Source organism: Halyomorpha halys, unplaced genomic scaffold (assembly GCF_000696795.3).
Source record: "Halyomorpha halys isolate HHAL.00 unplaced genomic scaffold, Hhal_1.1 Scaffold157.1, whole genome shotgun sequence".
NCBI classification, from domain to species: Eukaryota; Metazoa; Arthropoda; class Insecta; order Hemiptera; family Pentatomidae; genus Halyomorpha; species Halyomorpha halys.
In genome coordinates this window covers 1,736,840-1,762,234 of record NW_027114029.1, presented here as the reverse complement: position 1 = coordinate 1,762,234, position 25,395 = coordinate 1,736,840, and the positions used below count along the sequence as shown (strand labels likewise).

The 25,395-nt window shown below is 28.8% G+C and overlaps 1 protein-coding gene across 2 annotated transcripts; it reads right to left on the bottom strand.

The window, feature by feature from the left end:
- Positions 1–837: 837 nt before the first annotated feature.
- Ube4B (Ubiquitination factor E4B) lies at positions 838–25,361 on the bottom strand. 2 transcript variants are annotated; one of them, XM_014417460.2, is made up of 23 exons: positions 25,082–25,361; positions 24,126–24,244; positions 23,868–24,006; positions 23,545–23,565; positions 22,721–22,902; positions 19,974–20,144; positions 19,190–19,357; positions 17,522–17,731; positions 15,270–15,431; positions 13,926–14,120; positions 12,527–12,715; positions 11,449–11,569; positions 11,124–11,359; positions 9,076–9,308; positions 7,037–7,272; positions 6,827–6,953; positions 5,768–5,852; positions 5,570–5,682; positions 5,072–5,217; positions 4,581–4,708; positions 3,126–3,300; positions 2,202–2,348; positions 838–2,069 (listed from the first exon to the last, which is right to left on the bottom strand). In XM_014417460.2, the coding sequence occupies exons 2-23, from the start codon at positions 24,147–24,149 to the stop codon at positions 1,999–2,001; spliced, it is 3,279 nt and encodes a 1,092-aa protein (XP_014272946.1). In that variant the 5' UTR covers positions 24,150–24,244; positions 25,082–25,361; the 3' UTR covers positions 838–1,998. The 2 variants fall into 2 exon arrangements, with proteins under 2 accessions (XP_014272946.1, XP_014272947.1); XM_014417461.3 differs by lacking the exons at positions 23,545–23,565; positions 25,082–25,361 and having other exon boundaries at positions 24,126–24,358.
- Between the last annotated feature and the right edge of the window lie 34 nt (positions 25,362–25,395).

Genomic DNA, 25,395 nt, shown 5'->3' with positions numbered 1-25,395 from the left:
AAATTATCTTCAACAAAAAATTAAAATTAAGATATAATATTCCCTCTAGATAAGTATTGCCGCATTCTTCTGTAATTTTTGTTGGCTTTTACCTACAAATATATTCAATTGAATTCAAGTCAGAGCTTGTATAATCAAGTGAGTCAAGGTTTGTTATTGAAAAAAGCTTAGGAGGTAATCACAGATCAGTATTTCAGAAAGGGTATATTTGGTGAAGGATCGGTAAAGATGCCAAGTTCAGATAGAGACAAAACTGGGGTTGGAAAATAAAGAACTAAAAAATTAATTAAAATTGCAAACAAAAAAGATATAATTGATGGTTGATGGTGAATCAAGATAGTATGAGTGGCAGTCTTAAATTACATTAAAATAGTGGAAACTGTATATTAAAGGCAGTTCTGACCTACTTTGTAGGTCTTTATAAAGGCTGTTATAAACAGCTTTACACTGAAGATATAAAAATATATCTTTCCAGATCTTCATTTAAAACCAGCATATAGCAGCTCTGATCATGATCTACAACTTGGGTCTTAACAATCAGTACTTAATAGCCACCATTATTTTCTTATTATTTCTTTTTTCTTTCCAACCAAACCTTCTCCCTCCTCGAAGGAAAAAAAAGAAATTGAATAAAGTACGAGAATGTTCTTCTCTATCAATCTGCAACTAATGACCTGTTTTGAAGATATTGGGCTAAATACTAAACCGATATAATAAGCAATACATTTTAGAAATTAATTCTTTCTTGAACCAGAGCTTTTATGAAATGGGAATTAAAAAATTTGTCCCCTAGAAGAAATGAAGGAGCACAAATTAATTAATTAAATCAGAACAGGATTTTATCCATTTAGGTTTTATTAATATTATCTCAAAAAATGGAGTTTCATATAGTACAACCAAATATAAGACAGAAATAAATTAATTTTAAAACAAAATAAAACCTTTGCTTAACCATAAATGCCTTTTTTTTTCTCCAAAATACTAATATTTACATGATAATTTGAACAGTGTCAGGTTTTAGCTAATAAATCTCTCAATGTAAAATTGAGGCAGACATCGTTGTCTCATTATTCCAGTCATGTTCGTCCTTACTCCTTTTCATAATTTAAATGTTTACCTAACGTTTTAAAATGTTTGCAATCATAATAAAAATTAACCAGAACGAAATAAAAGCTGATTCAGGAGTAAGGAAGTACAAAAAAGGCCACAGAAATTTATAAAAAGTAAAAGCATATAATTTTCATTCATTTTCCTGTTTTTTTATAGCAATTTTATTATTCTATTTTGAATTTTTTTTATGTTTTCCAATTTAATATTATAATCATTCCAATGAGCATCAGTGTACAATTGGACACATCACATCACATAAGACACTATATACATAGTATATTTACGAGGGTTTGGAAGCGATCAGGGATTTCGCAGAATCTAAGAATCCCCTGACACTTACATAATATTCTTACAAATTAAGGTGTTTTATTCATTTAATATACAATATATTTAACCTAGGTACAAAAAGGGAAAATTTTATTTACTTATAACAATATATAAAATCGACTTTACAATTATTAAACTAAAAATCCCTTCAGATATGCACCTAATTAATAATAAAAATTTAAAAATTGCTAGATCTGACAAAATAAGATCTGGAATCAATAGTAATTTTTTGCTATGAAGTAAAAACAATATTTTTTTTTTTTTAACTTTAATGTGATACTGTTCAATTAATCAACAAGGACTATATACAGGGCAGTAAATTAATCACAAATATATAAGATTTGTATACATATACATACATATATATACTAGAGTGAGAAAGAAAAATGAGAGAGAGATCTCAAGGGGAATGGTTGCAGCAGACCGATCCTTTACTAAGACAGCTGCCAGAAGAGGTGGGCTCAGTCAAATCTCTGTAGGCAGTCTGAAAAGCCTTAACCATCAACACCTGGCAGGAGAAGGCACAATTGGTGGTGGAAAATCTGACTCGTGACGAGTGCCTCACATCTGTCCTGTCTGCTTCAAATCCTTATTCCTCTTCCATGCTTCTATGCGCTCTTTCAATTCCGTTGCTGCAATGTAATAATAATATTGGATTAAATAATCGATAATTCAAAAAATAACTAATTGAATAAATTTAATTTCATTCTAATTTTCACAGTTAATAATAAATCACATTATGATTAAATAAATACAAAATTTACCTGGTAAAAGCATATCTTCAGAAAGTGGTTGCCGTGAAAAAGGATCAGTAGATGAATTCAATAAATGCCTAATAATGACATAGCGGTCCATAACTTTACCGCTCGGCAACAGAACTGGATCATCCATAAGGGTGTCCATTAATGGATCTGAAATTAATAAAATAAAAATTTAAGACTGCGAATTGGTTAGTTTGAGTTAGCTATATTTAAACCAAAAATTAAAGCTAGACAAGTTCGAATATTTAAATACGTAACTGTAACAACATTACTCACTACCATCGTGGCAGTAACTAATTTAGTTCTAAAGCGATACCAAATCAAGATTTATACCTCTATATTAAATTTAATCCACTAAGTTAAAACCTCTAATCCCATTTTTATTTATTTTCAATTGATATTATATTCATAGTAAACAAGATTAGTTAAAATGTGTTTCTCAGTCCTTAGTATATCTTAGTTGAAAGATGTGTTGTGTGACAAATCTGTGTCAAAACATTTTTCTTAATTCACTAAATCACATCAAGGCTTCACATTAATTATTATAATATTAAGATTTTTGCCATCAGTTTAAGATGAATATTAAAATAAGTGAAATGTTACAAGGCCTGATATTTAAAAAAAAAATTATTTTTTTTTTATTCTGTCGAAACTTACATTCAAATCAGAAAATATGGATTTTTATCTTTAAAGAATTCTTATTATCACAAAAGTTTACACAACACCTGATTCAATTTGATTCTTAAAACAGGTAATTTATTTTAATTAGTACCCTAACTACCTTCAGATTACGAGATATTTTTAGTAAAATACTACAGCAATATTAATTATTAGCTTATCATATAAATAGAATGGATACTAAAGAATAACCACATTCTATTTTTTTTTTATTTTATAATTATTAATAATCATAGGAGAAAAATTTACCTCTGAATTCATCAGGTGCATCGTTGTAATCCACTTCACGTTTAATATTGGCAACAGAAATTTCATATGCTTGAGCAGCAAGAGCTCTGAACCTTTCAACTTCACTAGCGGTTTTGATTCTCGCCCTTTCCATCCTTGCTGCAGCATCTTCAAAAAGTTCTTTTCTAAATGACCTCTGAAATGTACAACAATATATTAAAAATTTCTCTAATTGTTAATAATATAACTTGGACTTCTTAACATAGTACATTAATAGAATCAGACAAGATTTCCTACTAGAAATAGGACTTCCAGAGGCATTCCACAGGGATATTACACTTTAGTAAGTTCCAATAATGGAGTTAAAGCAGGTATTTATAAGATGCTTTAGATAAAAAAATTAATTTAGTTGAATTGGAAATTTCGAAAAGGGCTCATCTCCAAAATTAATTTCTGTTATGTCGAACTATTGAACTTATTTGAGTAGTTTTATTTATTAATTTTTTTTTCTAAAATTACCAACCACTGATTATGTTAATGAAAAGCAAAAATATTTTACTCTCATTATAAGTCTATAGCCCAGGCATTGGGGGTTTAAATGCAGGAACTTTGTTTAATAACTAATTTTAGAGACAAAAATAGAAAATTATTAATTAAAAATATGAAAGTTAATGATAAAATAGACTAAGCACTGCAATTTGTTGATAACAGAGTCCTAATCTGGCGAAGGTAGGTTTTATAAGAGTAGTTCAACAGTATATATGTAAATAAGAAAATTGTTTAATATTGATCTAATAAGAATAGAAATATTGTTTTTACTTTTATAAAATTATGTGAAGAAACTGTGTGATATTAATTGATAAATATATTTATTTTAAAGATTGTGCAATTAGCCTGCAATAGGGAAAACAAATTTTAATAACTTGGACAAACCAATAGTAAAGGTGTGTTAGTAGAGATATAGTGATGTGTGTTGAGCGAATTGTAAGTACATAATATGAATAATTTTGGTGTCTCCTTGGATAATGGTCTGAAAGCCGAAACATCAGAGAAAAATAAAATAAGTTGAGAGATCAGGTTCAAAAGATATTTGTGTTTTAGGTAAACCAATCTCAAACAAAAAAATAATATTTCATATATTTTTAAACTAATTAATTTTTTATTATTTTTACAATTTTTGATGATATTCTTGAATTAGTTAAAGAGCAAAATATCAAAACTTTCCAAATAAATCCATATTTTTGTTTGATTATCATCGCCTGGACTACTGCAAGAGCACATGAAAAAATTATTTTTTTATCAAAGCACGAGATAAGACATGTTAAAAATTTCCAATTTAATTTGAAGTAGTTATATCACAACTAATTTTGCATAACGCTAAAATTAAAACCATATATTTTATAGTAATATTGATTATACATATTAAAGAGATGATCTTAATCCGAGACTAAATTAATTTAATGAAATGTCACCAACCTCATCAGCAGCAATCGCTGCTGCAAACTCCTTACAATCAAGATGAAGATAGATATCAACCAACTGGCCTAACAGTCTCCTGGGCTCCCATCCATATTTGTCAGGTTCATTGACCTTTAGGTTTTTACCTTTTAAAATAAAATAAATTTTTTTTTCAGCAATAAATTCATAACTAACATGAGTGCTTAGTACTCATTAAAAATAGGATTGAAAGATAAAGAATATCATATGAGCACGTGAGAATGAAAACTTGAAAAATGCCACTTTAATTTTCACTGGTTAATATAATAATTGATTGTAAAACAGAGTATTTAATAATTCACTGTGAATAAAGAAAAAGAAACAAAACTGTCTGTAGGAATGCATACTGAGTATACATTTTAACATGATTACAATTTTTTTAAAACCAATGAAGCAAGAATGAAACTTGAAAAGAATTATTTGAATCTAAAATGCTTTCAATAATTTCTTAAAAACTATAAATAGCTTACACTTTGGCCCACAAAGCTGTTGAAGGTTAAAATTGAGCATAGCTGAAAGTCTTCCAACTAATTCCAATCTCAAAAAGGGTTCCTTGATTTCAACTGTCAAATAATGAAACATATCAACGGTTTCTCGGGCCAATGTCATGTAAGACCTACAAAACAATTACCAATTGCAATTAAAACAAACATAAACAATCGATATGGAGGAAAATTCCACAAACCATTTAAACTATAAAATTAAAAAAATAATTTGATGTTGTAACATCAATATATAAAGTAGACATATATGTATTTACCAGTCTATGTAATAATATGCATAGTAGCGCAAAAATTAGCTATAGTTGAAGCTGATGGCTCAAAAAGATCATGGATACGATATTTATTTATCATTAGTTTTTTCCATAGCAATTTTAGCTATTAGTTTCAACTATAGTTAATTTTTGCTCATATCTGCTTATCTGTGTATGTATTTATACGTGTCTATGTATTTATCTAAAAGCACACCTGCATTGCCTCTCATCCGCAGCCAATAGCCTTGTACGTGACTGCTGCTGCTCTGTTGTCAGAGCACTCCAACCGGCCTGGTCAGCCATTAATTCCTGGGTTTCGTGAATCCTCTGTGCACAACGAAAACAAAATTAAATAAATCATTCAAGTAGAAAAATAAATTCAAATATAATCATAATTGTTGTATTTTGCTACCTTCAAAGATTCCAAACTTTCATCCAGGAGGAAAGTAGTGTCATTCATAAGCATATTGATAAATTTGACAAATTGTTTTCCACACCTGTTGACAATAAAAAGATAGTACATAAATATGAAAATGAAACTATAATAGAACACGACAGGGCACTTAAAATAGGTTAGTAGTAAAAAAAAAAAATTGTTTATAAAATAAGATACCATTAATAGCATTTACTTTTACCATTATAAAGTAAGGATTTATAAAAATTACATACTTTATTTAAGGGCAGTAAATAACAGCTAATAATAATAAATAACAATAACAATAATAATAATAACAAATAATAATATGGAAATACAAATGTAAATTGGTTATTATCTAATGCTGCGATGTAACTATAATGTACTACTGCTAGAACTGTTCATACTGCGGTTTACTGATCTATTCTAGTCAAAGAGGATAAAGATTTATTCAATGGGTAAACCAACATATAAAAAACAAACTTCCCAGACAAGTGTTGCTTTAGACCCACAAACACTGAGGTAACACTCAGCTATCATAACCTTGTGGAATGGAAATTTTGGGGAATAGAAAAAAATTTGGATGTAAATCATTTTTGGAACCATGATGTGTCTACACTCACAACAATAAGTATTCATACTTTTTCTTCATAATTGGGGGTTGATTATGAATGCATCGGAATTATCTTAGTGTAATAAGATTCAACATTTTTATTTTTTTAAATATTTTTGTTACTGGAGTCAATATTATGTCTTTGGAATGTTGATTAAAAATATGACACCAAAAATGCGTTCACATATAGTGGCATCAATTTCTTCATTGGGGTTGATTGTTGTTTCGAAGGTATAAGATAAATATGTAATCAGGAAAATGATGCCAAAAATGACTGACTGGCAAAGATCAATCCAAAATTTCAATAACAGAAAACCTATTATCGACCCAGCATTCTATTGAGGCAGTCATCAAGACAATTACGTTTAACTTCCACAAAGATATATTTAAATTCTATAATAGGTCATTCATAAATAAAAAAATAAAAAACTTGAAATACTTACTTAGATTCCTTAATAATGGAATTTCGATGAACAGGGCTATCCCACATACTCTTTAGAATTAAACTTATATGGTACCTAATTGTAAATTTGTCGTAAAATTCTGAACTAGAACCGGTCGTTTCAACATCTAGGAAAAGTAATTGTTGCTAATTAGATATGTTCTCAAAAGTATTAACTAATATAAAAGAAAATGCTGGCTACAAAACTTACCAGTGTAAAACTTCATTAGATAGGAAGCAAGATGACTTTCTGACAGGGGATGAGACATGAACCTATCTTGAAGCACACTGTGCCGGGAAAGGAGACCAGAAACAAGAACAAAGAGCACTTCCACGACCTTTGCTACCAAGTAAGGATTTTTAATTGCAGAAGGAGTGCATACACAAACGAGAAGCCACGTGAATAGAGTGTCATCCATAGTTTCCGCAACAACACTAGGCATGTACCTGTTAACAAATTCTTTGTTAATATTTAGATAAATTTACTTAGTAGAGCTATCATCTCATTATGATGGAACTGTTTTGAACAAGAATAAAAAAATAATACCTCACAAATACAAGATTAAAAATAAACAAACAAACAAATAGTAATGTAGAGAACAGAAGGAATAATACATCTCATGCATTAAATTGTTGTTCTTCATTCTGATGAAAAAAAAAAATTAAATCACTTAATTTAATCATGAAATGAATTAGTATTAGTAATTTCAAGTAGGGGTAATCGTTTTTGCTATTTTTCCCAAACGTTAATGAACTGTTGATAAAAAATTCTTAAGAATTGTTAAGAAAAAAAATGGTTCATTAAACAAACAAACAAAATGATTCAGAGAACACCTTCTTATTAGTTTTCATTCTCGTTATTATTTAATAGTTGGTAAAAATAACCAATATAAAACCAACAAAACTTTTCATGAATTTAATCGGAAACTCTTCAATTTCAAAATATATTATTTTGCTATTATTTCTGAAATTGGGTTATTTAAAAAATCATTGTACTAACCTAAGAAAATTAATATTTTCTAAAACTATTACAGACATTAAGTTGCAAAAGTTCCATTCATGATCTATTTTTGTAAAATAGTCCTAAATATCACTCCTTGTGCTGTTCTAGGGCATCTTAACAATGGATATGAAATTTAAAGTTTTATAATATGACATGAAAAATGAAACAAAAATAGTTGACTAGTAGTTCAGTTAGCACTTTCACAATTTACAAAAAGAAGAACTAAAGACAAAAAAAATAGCTAACGTAATGGGGGTTCTTGTTCGTAAACAAAACATAGCGTTAGCTTCACTGTGCTTGTATAAACATTGCAATAAAAAACTGAACTTACAATGACACTAGTGGCGAACTGGGGAGCAAAATAAAAATAATAGTTCATTCATTTTGAAAGAACTGTTGTTATCAAACATTTGTTATTCTTACTCTTCTTAAGTAATGTCATGGAGAGACATTAATAGGAATCGCTTACTTAAAAATTTCTAGTTGAAAATTTTATATCTCTTAGTTTAAAAAAAACAAACTTCAAATTGATAATTAATTTTCTAAAGATCATTAGACTAATAAAACAATAATAAAATAATTATGAGGTAATTATGAAATTATAATTTGTAAAAAGATTATAACTGAATGGCTAGAGGCAAAAATATGACTAACTAGAAATTCTAAAACAATCAGAATTTTGTGCAAAATGCTCCTTAGATTTCTTTTTAAAGTTATTTATTAAGTTAGTTCGTCTATCACCATAATTCCAACATGTTTATGTATGATAATATGAAGTTTAAACGGTATAAAACATTAATGGTAGCAGAATTTTTAAAACTGCTCTACTGAACAATTTTCATTATGTTGCTTGTCATATTCTTGCCTCAAATCCTTCAATTAAAATTTAGAACAATAATTTTACTTCACAAAAGTAGAGTTGCAAAACCCATTAAGTATTTCATGACATCAAAATTAACAATCTTCCATTTACTAAAATAGAATTCAGAATTACTTAATACAAGAGAATAAAATCTAGAAAAAGAATAAAGTTTATGCGTATTGTTTCCAAAAGAAAGTATTAAAAAATTGTCAATTACAAATTGTAGTAAATTTTAGCAACAAGCGTAATTACCTAATTACAAGGATGGAAACACAACTGATATATTAACAGAATCATTTTCAAATGAGATATTTTTTCTTGAAAGAAAGTCAAAGAATTCGGTTAAACAATGAGCTTATGATAGGGAAAGAAAATAGATACTTACTGAAGAAGAAAGAGAAGAAATTCTGCAATATCCTCAACGTACCACTCGGGCAAGGCAGCAAAGACTGGAGGAGGCTCATTGGGCAACGGAAGATTAGGTATTTTAGATTTATCTCCATTGGTTAGGGCAGAGAGGAGAAATTCACCAACAGACGTATAGAACAACAAAGATCGCCTCATCAGCGCGGGGGCAAGGAGACCAGCCTCCGTGCATGCTTTACCTTTTGTCAATTTCTGGGGAGGAAAAAATAAATACAGATTAAAATGAAATTATTTGAAGTAAAAATTATTACAATGAATGGTCGTGTTAAGAGATTTACTGACACATAAGGTTTGTTGGTAGGGAAAAGTTTATTTTCAATTATATTTACAAAGGTCTTGGAAGAAATAAAGAGCCATAAAGATATACAGATCCTCATGCAGATGCTATAAAACACAGATAATGCTAAAATATTATTCATCATTCCATCAATAAGCAATAATACCCATATTTATGTACACAACAGAAAAAAAAAAAAAACTGATTTTTCAACATTCTAGAATTTTTTCCTTTTTTTTTTTGTGGTAAGATATAATTTCTTTATAGTTTATATAAACTAATCATTGCTATTAATAATATTCTATAAATAAATTATAATGGATAAAAATGAGAAATTAAAATTTCTTTAAAATCAATAATTCTTCGCTAAAAACAGGTCTTCAGACTGAGGATGGCATGAAGTTAATGAAGGGTCTTAATTCAGGCGGTCAATAAATAACATTTTAATAACAATTATGAATAAATTACACTGAAGCTGATTTATGTCACAAGGAACATAACCATGCCTGATATGTGCAGTTAATATACATAACAAGTATTCTATTAGATCTATACTAGGAGAACTTGTAAGCCAGTTTAAAAATGTATTCGGTGATAATTTTGCAGTATACAGAAGTATGTGTGAATTATTCTCCATAAGAATAAACTCTTCGCCAATAAATGGAAGGAATAGAGACAGCCTTTAGGAACACTTCTTCACTGTTACCTCTTATCCGTGGAACCAATGAAAATCAGTTTAGTACGACTGTGGAAATTAATCTTTCTCAAATTAAAAATGACTGCCTTAAAAGAATGTGACTCAAAAATAGTATATTAAGCAAATCGCCCTCCTGGCAATCTTCAAACCTTGCCGAGAGAGTCTGAGTATTACAGACTAAAGAGAAATTTGTGAATAAAACAACTCCCCATTGCTGGTCGGCAAATAATCATCATCTTTCTCTACAATGCCTTTCCAGTAGTTTGGGCTCAAATTGTATGCTCCCTCAATCTCTGTCGCACAGTGCATGAGCTACAATGTGAATTTCACACGATTTGAAGTCTTTCCCAAATCTATGAATTACACAATTAAAATGGTAATTTCTCAATACTAAGCATGTAAACTGATCGTCAGGTTGAATATTTGTCCTTGGTTAGACACAGCCAGCCCTCAAATTTTAGCTGCTTGTTCGCCAGAATCTTAGACCTATGTAATACATAATGGAATTAGCTACATCAAGCTTTACAACTGTAATATTACAGCGTGTAAATACTCCAATTTAATGAAGTTAAATCAAGGAAGTAAGAAGAAAGGATTATATAAAAAACAAATAATGATAGTCGAAATATTCATAACCATTGTCTTAAAAATTTAATATCCAGGAGCAGATAATAAACAACGTATTTACAGAAGTGATTGTTGGCTTCAACAAAAGTTATGCTAAATCAGTTTTAGGAAAATTCTTGTATATAACCAACTTTGTGGACGAAATTGAATTATGAAGAGTGGAAATGAAAAAACTAAGTGATCTTAGAAAAGGTACTAAATAGAGGATACCTTCAGAAGGTATTGGCTTAAAGTCATGTCTATATTCCCACCCCATTGAGAAATACTAAATGTTATTTGGATAAACAACTCTATCAAGTACAGTACCTGTAGTTTTAAACAATTGTTTCTGTTCTATACTCCATAAACTATCTATTAAAATATAATGTTTGATTTACAGATAAGATTAGGGTAAAATAAAATATACCTTGATTTGATGTTTCCAACGCTTGATTAGTTCTTTGTTCCTCGCCGCCAGTGGTAAACACCTCCATTGATCTTCAGATGCTTGCATCTCATCAACGAGCTTTTGTAAGTCCCTAAGGGATCGTAATCGCCTTTGATATCTTTGAAGTGCTGGTAGTAATGCAATATTGTGGCAGTGAAGAGTTAGGAACCAACATTGTGTCGAAAAATTGGGCTCTTTCCAAGCCATACTATGGTCTGAAAGAAAAGCATCAGGTAATATTAAAAGATAAATGGTGCTATTTAATCGAACCCATACAAGTAACCAATCATGAAATAATAATAACTTAGTTTGTGGAGCCAGTCAGATGATTCTTGTGAAGTGAATTTTAGTCGTGTATCATCTCTGATATCGACCATACAGGACGGATGAAAAGGATACAAAGTATCAACATTTTCCAGTTTAACCTGAAAATAATACATTCAACATTCATTATACATGTTTTAAAATTAATTCTGTATTATTAGTCAATATTACACAAACATAGCGAGCCATATGTATAATTAATGTATTATAACTAAATGAACATAACACAAGTGTAGTAAACACACATATATACAAACATAATACTTAAAGTGAGGTGGTATTGGGCCCATGGAACCATTGTATTTGGCTCTAGATAATCATAAAATAAAATATTTAAATGAATTCTACATTTTTCTACGAATTAAGTTTACATCTTAAAGTTTTTTTAAAAATCACTATGTTTTTGTTGACGAGGTAAAATTGTAATAAATAAATTTAATGAAAACAGAAAAAATAAAAATAATGTAACCAGTAATATGAGGGTGTTGACTAATATATCATGGGTTAGAAATGATGGATGCCAACAAAAGGCAATGAAAATGACTATTAGAAGTAATGTTTCTTTAAAATAACGAAGAGATTTTTATTATTGTATATTTATGTAAACTTTCTTCTATTTTTCTAAATAAATTTTATTTGTGTTAAAAAAACAGATTTCTTCCATTTTAAATACTTACAAAAAAATTTAAAATGATACCAAAGAAAAACAAATAAAAATTTCTAAATGCACCACCCATTTTGTATCAAATTGCAGATAATTAGTTTAGTACATCAATGGCTTACTTCACAGCCAGTGAATACGTTCATAGAAACTAACTTAATGAAAAATACAAGGAAAATTTAAATTTTTCGATTAAGTTTCCTAAAAGAGAGAACCTTTAATTGTACTTTTCATAGAGTTAGTTCCCATATACTAAACACTACTGTGAAGTGAGCTATTGCTATTATTTTAAAATGACATAAACTACGAGCTATTATTTAATTGTTGTAAATTAAATAAATAAAATTAGTATAAGAAATAAAAGAGATCACACAGTATATAAAGGGGAAAAAAATACCTTTGCAGACAGCATCTGTAAAATTGACAGCAGATTGAGCATGAAACCGTCACCAGCAAGTGTTTTGAAATCGGCTTGCATTTGGGTCCTTTTTTCATTTCGCTTTAGGACAGCAGCAATATAGGCAAGCATTGATTCCCGTGACGAAGAATTTACGAGGATGTCATGGAAAATTTTGTAGATTATTGTCTGAAAAAACAATAGTAAGTTTAATAATTAGAATTAACGCCAATACTTCTACATATTTATATATCAATATTTATAAAATTTCTATTAAAAAGAGAACCAAATGAAAAATTAATTTTAGAGGGCTAACACATTTTTGAGAAATAATTAACTTTGAACAGCTCTAATATGAAGCACTTTTACAGTAACTGTAAATTTGTTAGCGTTAATAAAAATATTTGTATATAAATAAAGGAACTAAAGTAAATAATAGCAGAGTAAAATAGCAACAATTGTCCAGGTTTAAAACAGAAAGAATAGTTTTAAGAGTAGTAAAGACAGTTTTTTGGGGAAATATCAAGTAATTCTCTTGAGATCAAAAAATTATATTTATGTCCCTAAATTCGAATATACAAGCACATAAAATTAGAATTAAGATCAGCTAAAACCAAAATCCAAAATACGTACTTAAATTTGGCTCTAAGGTCAAAGAGGAAAAGTAAAGGATTTTTTTATTAATAAATATACCAAACATAAACAGTAATATTCCTCTTATTTTGAATTATATCAAGAGTGTAAAATTTCATTACCAATGCAGGGACCAAATAAGCAAAAATAATTTTGCTTTAAGAAGTTGAAAAGGGAATGAGACGGGTTTTTTTTAAATATGATTTAAACAGAGCAATAAATATTAACATTGTTACAGGTAATGACAAATAATGTTTGAGTTATACATATAAATAATTGATCGTATTATTTTATATTATGAAGAAGAGGGTCAGGGGTGCAGTCAAACAAAAAATAGTTAAAAACTATTTATTGCCGATGTTTAGACACCCCACTTTGTAGAGCTTCATCAAGGCTGCTCCAGTTAAGAGCTTTAGAAAAAAAAGTTTCAAAAACTCTCAATCGGAACAACCCAGATGAAGTTCTACAAAGTGGGGCGAAACATCGGCAATAAATAGTTTTTAACTATTTTTTTTTTCTTTTGACCCCTGATTATCTTCACAAAGTTTGAGTTAGTTTAGGGTATAGTTTTGATTCCAGCTCAGTAAGAATACATTATCTAACTAACTGAAAAAAACCCACTCAAGTTTCTCCAAGACGAAATTATAGCATTTACTGTTTTATAATAAATTTAAACTAAGCAAACTTTTCTGACCATACTGATATGCAAATATCAAAAATGATTTAGACATAGAAAAAATATTATAAATAAATAAGAAAAACATACCCTAGAGTTTTCTAGTTCCTGTTGTAATGAGGTATAAAGAGTCTTATCTGTTGATGAATGACCTGAAAAAAGTTTCTCAGCTACTTTAGGATCCTCTTCTGGAAAGACAGAGATTCTCAGAAAGGGGCCAAGAAATGAGGTTCTAGTGATTTCCTTTCCGGCGGCATTTGTGACAGTTTCTGGTAAGAATTGTACCTGTAGATTAAAAAATATTTATTTATTAGAGCATCTGATGATCTCAAAACAAAATTTACTATGAATATGTCAAAGTTTCACTAATAGAGAAAACAATTTCTTGTCAATTCATATTCATCAAATACAGTAATGAGCAATAAATTTGTTGTTAACAATCATTTCAAAAATAAATAATGAAGTTTAATTTATAAGGTCATCTTGCTCACAGTTAATAATAATCCTTTACTTGCATCCCAAACTCTCCAATCTCATATCAAAGAATGGTATAATTGGAGGATTAAGATAAATCCGAATCAATTCCATCAAATCACCTTTACCATTCGTCGTGAACCTACCGACTGCCCTACAGTCTCCTTTAATAACATTGCTCTTACCCATGTCAAACAGATCTACCTTGGACTACATCTGAACGAATGACTAACCTGGAAATCCTCACACTAGACTGAAAAGACAGGAAACTGCAACAATCTAAACTTCTAATTCATAACAAAAGACTGATCTACATGACTGTAATAAGACCAATCTGGACATACAGAGTTGAACTTTGGGGCTCCACTAAATCTTCAAATTTCACTCGTATCCAATTCTTACAACCCAAAATCCTTTGAAGATCCTCAATGCTCCTTACATTGTCACAAATAAAATCATACATAAAGACCTTAATATTCCATATGTAACCAAATAGCCTGAACCAGATATCATTCTTTCCATTATAAACTCCCTAACCACCCAAACACACCAGTTTCTAAGCTTACTTCCTCTTCATCCAATCCTCCGGGGCGCTTGAAAAGATGGCCACGAGACCTATTAATGTAAAAATGTCATTAGAGTGCTACCAATGTAGTTTCTCTACACGCCTGTATCACTCCATTTTAACTGAGATCAAATTTACTGAATATATTTTAACATTCAGTTGTAAATATCAATAAAGATATTTTAAAAAATAAAATAAGTTTATTTGGGTAATTACTTCTATTTAAAAGCATGCTATTTTAGATTATACAATATAATGTAGACACCTCCAATGAATGGTTTTTTACCTTAGACTATTTAGATACAAATTATATTACATACATATTTATTTTAATACACACTTGTAATTTGTCCATCTACTAAAAAAGAAAAAAGAAAATATAAATATTTTGATACCTGATTGGTAATCAGAGAACATATAGGCCTAGAATTGCCAGCTGGGCCAGGCCTGATATCTACAAGCTCCGCTAGTGCTTCCAGCGGTTTTCTGTGAGCATTGTCGGTCAAAGAAACATTCTGCATGCTTCTGAACAGACCTTGAAGCAGGGGGCTAAACACCTATAATTAATGACTACAGTTAGACAGGCCAAAACAAAAACAAAAAATTATCTTCTTAACAAAGATACAAAATTCCAAAAGTTAATGCTGAATATAAAATAACAATACAAAATCAAATGAATAAAATATAAATAGTGTAATATTTTAATTGAAACATAATTACTTTCCATCAAATATCTTCCAAAAAAAAAACTAACTATTAAATTAATTACATCTTAGAAAAAACAACTACTCAATGGCCAAAGCTTTTGAATTGACACAAGCAACTGTTTTATTAATAACAATATGAAGATCTTTGATATTACGATTTTATATCCTTTATAGTTTAGTATTAAGGACTCATTATCAATTTTATAAGTATATTTTTAAGCACCTTACGTGATAATAATTAAATCTAGTAATCAAGTATTATTAGCAACTCTTTCTGCCATGTAATCTTATAACTGAGCAGTAACCTAACAAATCCTATTGGATGAGCAGTCCATATTCAAACAGTTTTAAACATATAACTTAAAATTAATATAGTTACAGATTTTATATTATGAGCTATCTATGCCTATATTCAATAAAAAATATATAAAAAATGAAAATGCAACAAAATTAACTAAAAACGGAAATCAACGTATTTCAGGAGATACAGGTTAGCAATCAGTTGCTAGGTCTAACATTAAAAAGATGATGTGAAAATTTGAAATTATCAATCATAATAAAATAAACCCATTGAGTCTCAACCTGTTTATTTTCTTATTATTCTACTCCTATTTTCAAGGATAACTTATTCTGAATATAGAAATAAAAGATATTTTATTTCTGAAAGACAAAGTCTTGTACAAATTCATTACATTAAAAACAGTTATAAAACAAAACCAGAGTTCCATTACAAAAACAATAAACTGAAGATAAAACAAGTTCTTCATAAAAAAACAATAAACAAAAATAAAAAAGGAAGATTATTGATTGACTGTGTGTATAGATGTTGTTGGCTAAAAAAAAATAGTATAATCATTTACGATTTGAGTTTTTTTGACCGCGCCCGGACCATATTCCATTCATAAAAAATAAAACAGTCTGGATAATTCAAAACTATTAATATTCATTTCTTCATTGTATTAAACTTAAAATAATGAGAAATATTATAAATTAACGAAAGCATAATATAAGAACAAATATTAATTAGCTTTGAAAACTATTTACATGCTACAATTTATATGCCACTTACAAAATCAAACTTATTACATACTGTTACAATGTAAATAAAGAGTCTGTCCATTTGTCCTTACTATCAATGTTCAATATATTTTCGATGTTTTGTAGGTCGCAAGAAACGGGTGGCTTTAAGATATATTATCTATTTTCTTTAAAGGTTGGACAATGGAGGGGGATGTGATATAAACCATTATTGAAATAACTTTGGCAGAATGGACAGAGTTCGTTTGCCTTGAAAGTGATGGTTTTGCTTCCATGGTGTAGTTTGATGTGCTCCAGGTTTCCTATTCTTAGTTGGCTGATGCACCTTAATTTTTTTAATTTAGCCTATATTTTAACTTATTCAGAATATCACAACTACAATGTTGTCAAAAAATTGCAGGTTATTCTGCCTTTGTCAGATTATATTTTAGTTTATTTATCGATTTCTTATCTAACTAATTAAATTTTTCTAATATTATTACACTTCTATTAATATTACTTTCTAATACATCCTTATACCTCTCGAACTCACCAAAAGTATTGTTGGTAAAGAAAGATATAAGGTTATATTAGAAAGCGTAAATGTAATATTTGAAAAAATGAATTAATTAGATAAGAATTGGGTTGATAAACTAAAATCTAATCTGACATAGGCAGAATACCCTACAATTTTTGAAAACAATGTAGTTGTAAAATTTAGAATAAGTTATCCTTGAGAATAGTCGGAAAGGCTGAAATGTAAGAGTGGAATCATAAGAAAATAAACATTTCACAAATTAAGATTGAAACTTAATGGATATTTTTTATTATAATTGATAAATAAATCAGCCTTGAAGAAGAATTCAAATTGTTATTCAAATTATATATAAATGTTACTAAGATGAATATTATACTTGGCTTACTTTGTTCATAGCCTCAGGGTTGGAATGTATCCTAGAAAGTAACTCATGTAGGAACCCCCGAGGCAAAGTACCAGAGATCAATGGATTAAGAAGTGGTGATACAAGAGGTGAACTCTCAAACAGAGAGCCTTGTAGAACCATTGCAGTGAACTGGACACACTGGCACCGTACTTCAGAAAGGAGCCATCGAAGTGGACGAACGCTACTTTTCTAGAAAATATAAAAATACATTAACATCAAACCAGGTGCTAGGTTAATTATATGTACAATACATAATTGAAAATAAATAAATCATATAATATACAGCATAATCTTAAATGTTATATAATGAGCAATCAATACAATAAACAAGTTATTAATTTAATTTAACTAAACATAATCATAAAATAAAAATAAGTATTTATTAATGTCATATGCAATCCATTAAATAAATATATATATATAATTAACCACTTTAGCTCAAAAACAATGCTAATAAAGTTTAAATTATTATTTGAGATTCCTCTTATGCTGTATATGCACAATAAGGTTGGCTTACAAAACTTATGAATCAATTCATATAATTGAATAAGGGATAATCTTATGATTAGGAATAATCCTAAACTAATTCTAGTAAAATAAAAACATAATTTAGAAGTTTTTGTTTTTAATAAAAGAGAATAGACATAACAAAGATATTGATTGACTAGTCAATCTCAAAACATAAGAACTTCTTTATAATAGTTATAAATTTTACTTAAAAATGTTTTAATATTTTTATTAGCCCAGAAAATTGAATAACTAACACACTTTTACAATTATGAGGGATAGTTGACCGTAGATGACGTATGAGGAGAAGATGGTTGGGGGTGCGGTCAAAATGAAACACAAATATGTTGGTGTTTTAAATAGGTTACACCAACTTTCATTTTGACCACACCCCCAATCATCTTCTCCTCGTAACACACTTTTAGAATAAGATAAATACATTTATATAAGTAACACATCAATTACTAGTATAACAACTCCAGGTAGAAGGCTAGTTAAAAATGTTATCGAAACATAGAACTACATAGACAAGATAAGGAAAAAATATAACCTTATTGAAAAAGGAAAAGAAGAAAATTTTAAGAAAGATTAGGCAGGATATTAAATAATTGACTTAAAAAGCAGGTAAAAGGAAATCAAAAATTGAAACAAGGTCTGAAACTTTGTTGAAAAGAAAAGAATAAACAAATAAATAAATGTGCAAACCTAAAACAGTATAAATTATAAGGTTTCCAAATAAAAAATATTACAAGGAGGGGCATTGTTGGCTCACTGTAAAATTTAAAAATCAATGTTTTACTTTCATCATTGTCTTTACTACATACGTCTAAGCAATCACTTATTTTTAAGTCTTGGGTTATCTAATATATTTATTATAGCATTATCAAAAATAACAATTGCAGGAATAAATTTATTGTTTAAATTCTAAACTTTTATTAAATTTATTGTTTAAATTTTTAACTTCTATGATGAGGAGAACAGAAAGCAATCAGGCATTGATTTATGAACTATTACTTTATACATTTCTGTTCAGGTAACGTTTTCCAAAATCTAACTTTTTAATAAAATAAAATAAACAAAACAATAACTTATGACCAATAGTAAAATATGCATGTTTATAGAAACATGATTGCAACTTACCTTCGGGTGATTTCTTTCTTCTACAGCTACACGTGAGTACGAATCAGTCAAATATGTTATTGCAATATCATTAGCAGTCTTAGGAACATTAGAAGCAGCAGGAATAAGTGGATTATCTCCTCCAGCGATTCGGTGAATTACCTCCATAATGCACTGACTAATTATATCCTATAATGAGAGAATAGATGTTATAAAACATTTCATCAATAATGAATTAAAGAAATTAATAATGAAAATGACACAAATAATTGTTTATTCATTTTTTTTTATCTCCCGGTGGTTTCAGAAACATATAAAACGTGATGTCATGATAACTTGCTTTAACATGATCAACTATTAGGACACCATCTTAAAATAATAGCTGTTAAAACCTCAAAAAGGGGATCAAATAATTATCTTAACACTAAACAGAAGAAACAAAGGATGATCAGCTGACAAATTTGGGCAATATGGTTTTTAACTGAATAAGTGATGAGATTCTCAAGACTTTTACTTCAATTCATTATAATATTGAAAGAATGTCATAAACATTATAATATACAATAACAATTTTAGAATAACAATTCTGTTAATGAATTTAGTTATTTAATAAGTACTATAGTAAAACTCAATCAATAACAGCCAATAATTTATAATCATTTTGTTTCTAATAAACAAAAGAAATATGAGAAATTAAATTAATAATGAGAAAACCAACACTGGAAATAAGAATAATCAGTTTTACAGTGAATCACTGGAGAAACAATAAAAATAAGACTAGTATTACTTCAGAAAAGAAACAAACCTGCATATCTACTGTTATTCCAGCTGCTTCTCTTTCGCTCACAAAAGAGGCAGTTTCAGAGAGGAAGATTGTGTCTTCTGCTTTTTCAGTCCATGATACACAGAGTATTCTTTGTACAGTAACTCTAAGAGCCTCTTCAGTCATTTCAGTCCCCCCACCCTCACTTGATCTCTAAAATAAGAGAAAAAAATTAATATGTTTTATGATATTTCTACCATTTTAAATATTAAAAAAATTATACCCAATATTAAAGATCAGAGAATATGTAAACTTACATAACAATGGAACTGATGATGTTATAATCACTTAATATATTAACTATGACACCAATTTCACATAATACAAAGTAATTATGATAAAAAAATACATTGTAAGAACTGACGATATCTCATAACAATACCAAAATCAATTATTTATGCTTAATTAAAAAGTTAGATGCAATTCCAAACAAATTAAATAAATAATGGTAAATTACAAAAATGGCACATGTATCATTAGTAAATTGAAAAATGTGTTACTTCTGAAATAACCAGTTAAATTGTTTTAAGAGTTTAATTTTTTTTAAACAGTTAAAAAAGGCAATATTGAAAAAAAATAAATAAATATGAAGCTTCAATAATTACAACCAAAGAATCTTGCAGGAAACCTTGCTGTAATCTCTAACAATTTATTTAAAGTTTCTTCAAATAAATACTTGTACTTCTGAAGCATGGATTATAGTTAGCCTTATAGTTTGATCGTCAAACTCTGAGCTCTCTCAAAACAATTTTGGAAATAATCTTCGGTATTATTATGACTAATTACCACAAAACAATTAATTTTTACAATTAGACATGGAAATGCTAAGAATTATGTGCAATAGGCATTCTTTGAAAGAGCACCACAAAACAAAAAGATGCTTTTTGGAAAATATTTACTAATTAATATAATAAATAATAAAATTGAAATGTATGAAAATAAGTGAAATTTTTAACTGCTTTAAATGATATGCTATCGAACAAAGTTTTACGCATAAGTTGGGATGGTACATACAGTAGGACTTTTAGGAATTTATTAATATATGTGTAGCAATTCATTTAAAATCTCTCAACTTGGTGCATTTTCAAATTCTTGAGATGCTTCCAGACGGACAGCTCTCAGAGTTATTTCCAATCATAATATATATAAACAATAAAATGAATAATAGGCAATATAAAAAATCATCATGTTTCAATCCAGTATGGGACCCATAATTATAGTTACCGAAGGCTGAGTCACAGTTAGGACCAATCTAACTAACCCGATTGATTTCTTAATAAGTTGACTGCCACAACATTTCCCCTGCACACTTACACTTAACTTCATTCTAGCTTCACACATATGGTACGTAAGCAGACTCTAAGATAAGTTGTTGGAGTCCTAAGCTATAATGCAGACTATAAGATAACTCATATCCAGCGTGCTAGGCAATACACAAACTATGAATTAACTTGTACATGGTAATCAATGTGCTAAGGGTAACAACCTTTCAAGTCTTGCAATATTTCTTAGCACTTCTCAATCCATTATGTCTGTGGATAACGTCAAACCTATTCCCTTGGTATTTTTCTGAATAATCTGATATCATTGAGAGAGTTATATGTTGAGTTTTATTTTAATGAATAACAATAAGCTTACATCAAGACATTCTACTCAGTTCTATTCTTTTCCAACATTTTGATCAAATCTCAATAAATTGAAATTACTACAGTACAATTGTTCAATATCATGAGATAAATAATCTTAACCTAAATCATTCAAATTTATTTTCTGATTCAAAAAAACATAAAACTGAGGCTCAATAATTACTAATCAATATGCATAAAATACTAATTTAGTCATCAATAAGATCTAAAACAGAAATAAATCTATAAGCTGGGATAGGAAAAAATTTGGAGAAATAAATTGAAATCCCCTTTCTCCATTAAATAATTTCAAGTTTAAGAACAAGAAAATTGTATAAAGATGGATTTAAATTGAACCAAAACACATCTTATTTGTAACCTACAACTGTAATAGTTTATTAAACTGTACAAATAATATATTGGGGCACCAACTGGCTATTGACATCACAAATATAGGTTTTAATTTTTATGTCCTTAATAGTTTGTATACATTCTACTTGTACTATCTAATTCTCCCTCCTTCTTTTATAAAATTGGGAATAATCAGTTTAAGCTGTGTCCATCATGGACTAAGCATAGTTCAATTTTTAATTTTTATTTTAACCACATTAGGTATACTACAAATAAGACTTGAAAGGATTATATAGCTAACTTAGCTACAGACTATATTTAATAGCATCATATTATTAATTGTTTAGGTAAATGAATGCCATTAAACTAAATTAATTTATCATTGCTGCTTAAATAATAAAGTTATGCAACTCTACATCACCTAGAAAAGGTATGTGACAGATATACCGATGCAATGTATTAAGGGTACAATATACGTTTGTAGTAATCAAAGTTTATACCGTCATCAGTAAATACTAGTAAACCATAAAGGGATGTATTACAGAAGCTTGTTAATACGCAATGATTGTAATATAACAAGTGAACAAAGCTATGTTAATTAATTTAATCTCTACTAGCCAATAAGTAGGGGGGAATACACACATCTAATTTTACTATGACTTATTTTTTAAAAACAAAATTTGATTTTATGTTTAAATAATTTTCACTGTTGAATACAATTAACAGAATGCTAACTTTAAAAAATTTACTTACGCGTGGCGTAGATTCTTTAGTTTCCTCAACTTCCATATTTTCAATTCCTGAGTCCACATCTATTTGACTTCCTTTAGTTTCAGGATGTCCTCCTCCACCTGTTTCGGCCTCAGAATTACCTTCTTCCACTTCCATTGCAGATGAGTCAGTACTTTGTGAATCACTTTTACCATAGCCAACATCTATAAAGATTTGTTAGTATGATGAAAATTAAGTCAATCTGTATAACATGAAATTTGTTTACATGGCACTATACAGGTATGTTTATATTTTCTTAGAAAAAAAGAATAAACAAATCATAAAGGGACAGAAGCAAGCATGTCACATTCAATAAGCATAACTATATCTTTATGTAACAGTTTCACCCATCCCTCCCCTAATCTTTAGGTAACTAGGAATGTATTAGAAAGTTTAATAAAATGTATTAAGTATGAAACAAGCCAATTATTAATTTAAATGGTGAAAATAGGGAAAAACATCACAAGAACCAAAACAAAGCACATATGATCATATATGATCTAACATTCAATACTTAATTAATATTCAGAACAAGAAAATGGTCAGCACTAATAATCAAGAACAAATCATAATAAAAGCAGAAACCTACAGACAAAAAAATAAAAAATAAAATTATGCTTACAAGGAATGTCATGACTGTTTTAAAATAAAATAAGCCGCACAAGCAAGGTATATGACAGGGTAATGGGTTAGGCAGGTAATGAATTAAAGGGAAGCATGTTTTGTTGACAAAATGTTAAAGAAAAGTCCAAAGGGTGACTGGTCAACTAAATGCAAAACACTAAAACTTGTAATGCAATACTCACTGCAATATGGCAAATCCAGCTCTAAAAAGTAAAATTTATAGCTTTTAATATAGTCATATAAATAATCATAAATCAATTCTGATTTGAATTTCAGTTTACTAACAATAAAATTTAAAGTAAAACAATACAAACATACACAAAGCCATTGGCATGTTTTGAAACATAGGCCCTTTAATAGTTCCTTAGCTTAAGTGAATTTAAGCCCAAATTACTAGAAATGAGAAGTCACTCCTGAATTAATTAAAGCAAAAACCCAATAAGTCACTTATCAGTCGATACTAAGAGTTATACTAACACTGTAGTACAATCTAAATAAATTTTACCTCTAGGCTGAGTTGTGGGTCCTGGAGTAACTGGAGATGTTGCTAATGATGAATTTGGAGAAACTGCAACATTATTTCCTTGAGATGAGCCAGGGGTTGTATCTAAAGCTGCAAGCCTAGCTAACCTTCTCCTTCGAATCTAAAATAAAGTCATTCCAGTATTTTCTGTTCATATTCATCGATCAAAACTTAGGATTCCACAAAGATTGAGAACATAAACAACATTTACCACATGAAGACTAACAAAAACAAAATTACCTCTTCTTGACTTAATTCACTCATTGTGCAGTATACCAGCCTTGGAGACTTAATAATCCAAGACCGATGTCAAGTTCAGAAACTTGGTACTTGTTGACACTTGGAAATTTAGTCTAGAACTGAGAATAAAAATTTAAACGTACACAAACGAAACAAAAGATTTACCCCCTCCTAATGTAAGTCAGTCACCCTCAGAGGATGTTTTGCATTTAGCACTTTCATCGAAGTGACGTCAAGCACAGCTGTTTCCAGTGCCTTCTATATTGACAGAGTATACCAAGAGCTGCTTTCTCTGGAATATCATGTCAGTATTATTGATCAGTCCGCGATTGTCTTTATACCGCTTTCTTGTATCTTTTATCTATTCAAATGCGTATCTAACAATCTTTATTTTAATTTATTTGTAAATATTCTAAAATATATTTATTTTATTTAAATAATTTATTTTTTTTGTCTTCGCAATATCTTTTATTTATACAATTTATTGATCTATCTAATTTATTTAGTTTAAAAAAAATATTACGTTTCACTATCAGTGTTTCTAATAAGAGTAATGTTTTGAATTTAGAATTTTTACAATTTCTTTTCATTGTATGAGGGTCAGGATGAATTGACATATTGTATATTTTTCTCTTTGCTAAAGTTATATTGATATAATTGCCAAAATCTTTTATCTTTTGAAAAAAATGTTTGTCATCACGGTCCACAGTGTATATTAAGCCCCTGAATTTCTGTTAGAAAACAAGAAGTGGATAATACATGAATTACTTCATCAGCTGAATATAATATTTATATTTTTATGTACGTTTATAAAATAAAGAGGTACATATTTTCGTTTGCCTATTGTTTCATTTAGTTTTTATCACAATATAATCGCTATTTTTAAAAACTCTAAAGTAATTTCATTTTCATTTTCTATTATTTCATTAAAATTAACGAACAAATTAATCCATCACCTTCATAGCGCGCCATTCCGCTAAGAGCTTAAAACATTTCATTCATTATCAATCTGAATATTTGTGGATAAGAGATCCTGCATCGTAAACAGCCCATCGGAGCATTTCGGTGAAAGCTCAACCAGCAATATACGAGTAATCTCTTGATTACTCAAACCAACGATTCGTTCACAATTACGTAAAATAATTTCAGAAAGCTTTATATTGCATTGATATTTAGTATGACGAATACTTCTTTAGTTAGCGACTATGGAAAATGCTATATGTTTTTATTTCTCCATTTATACACTATTAACCTAAAAAATAATGTAATT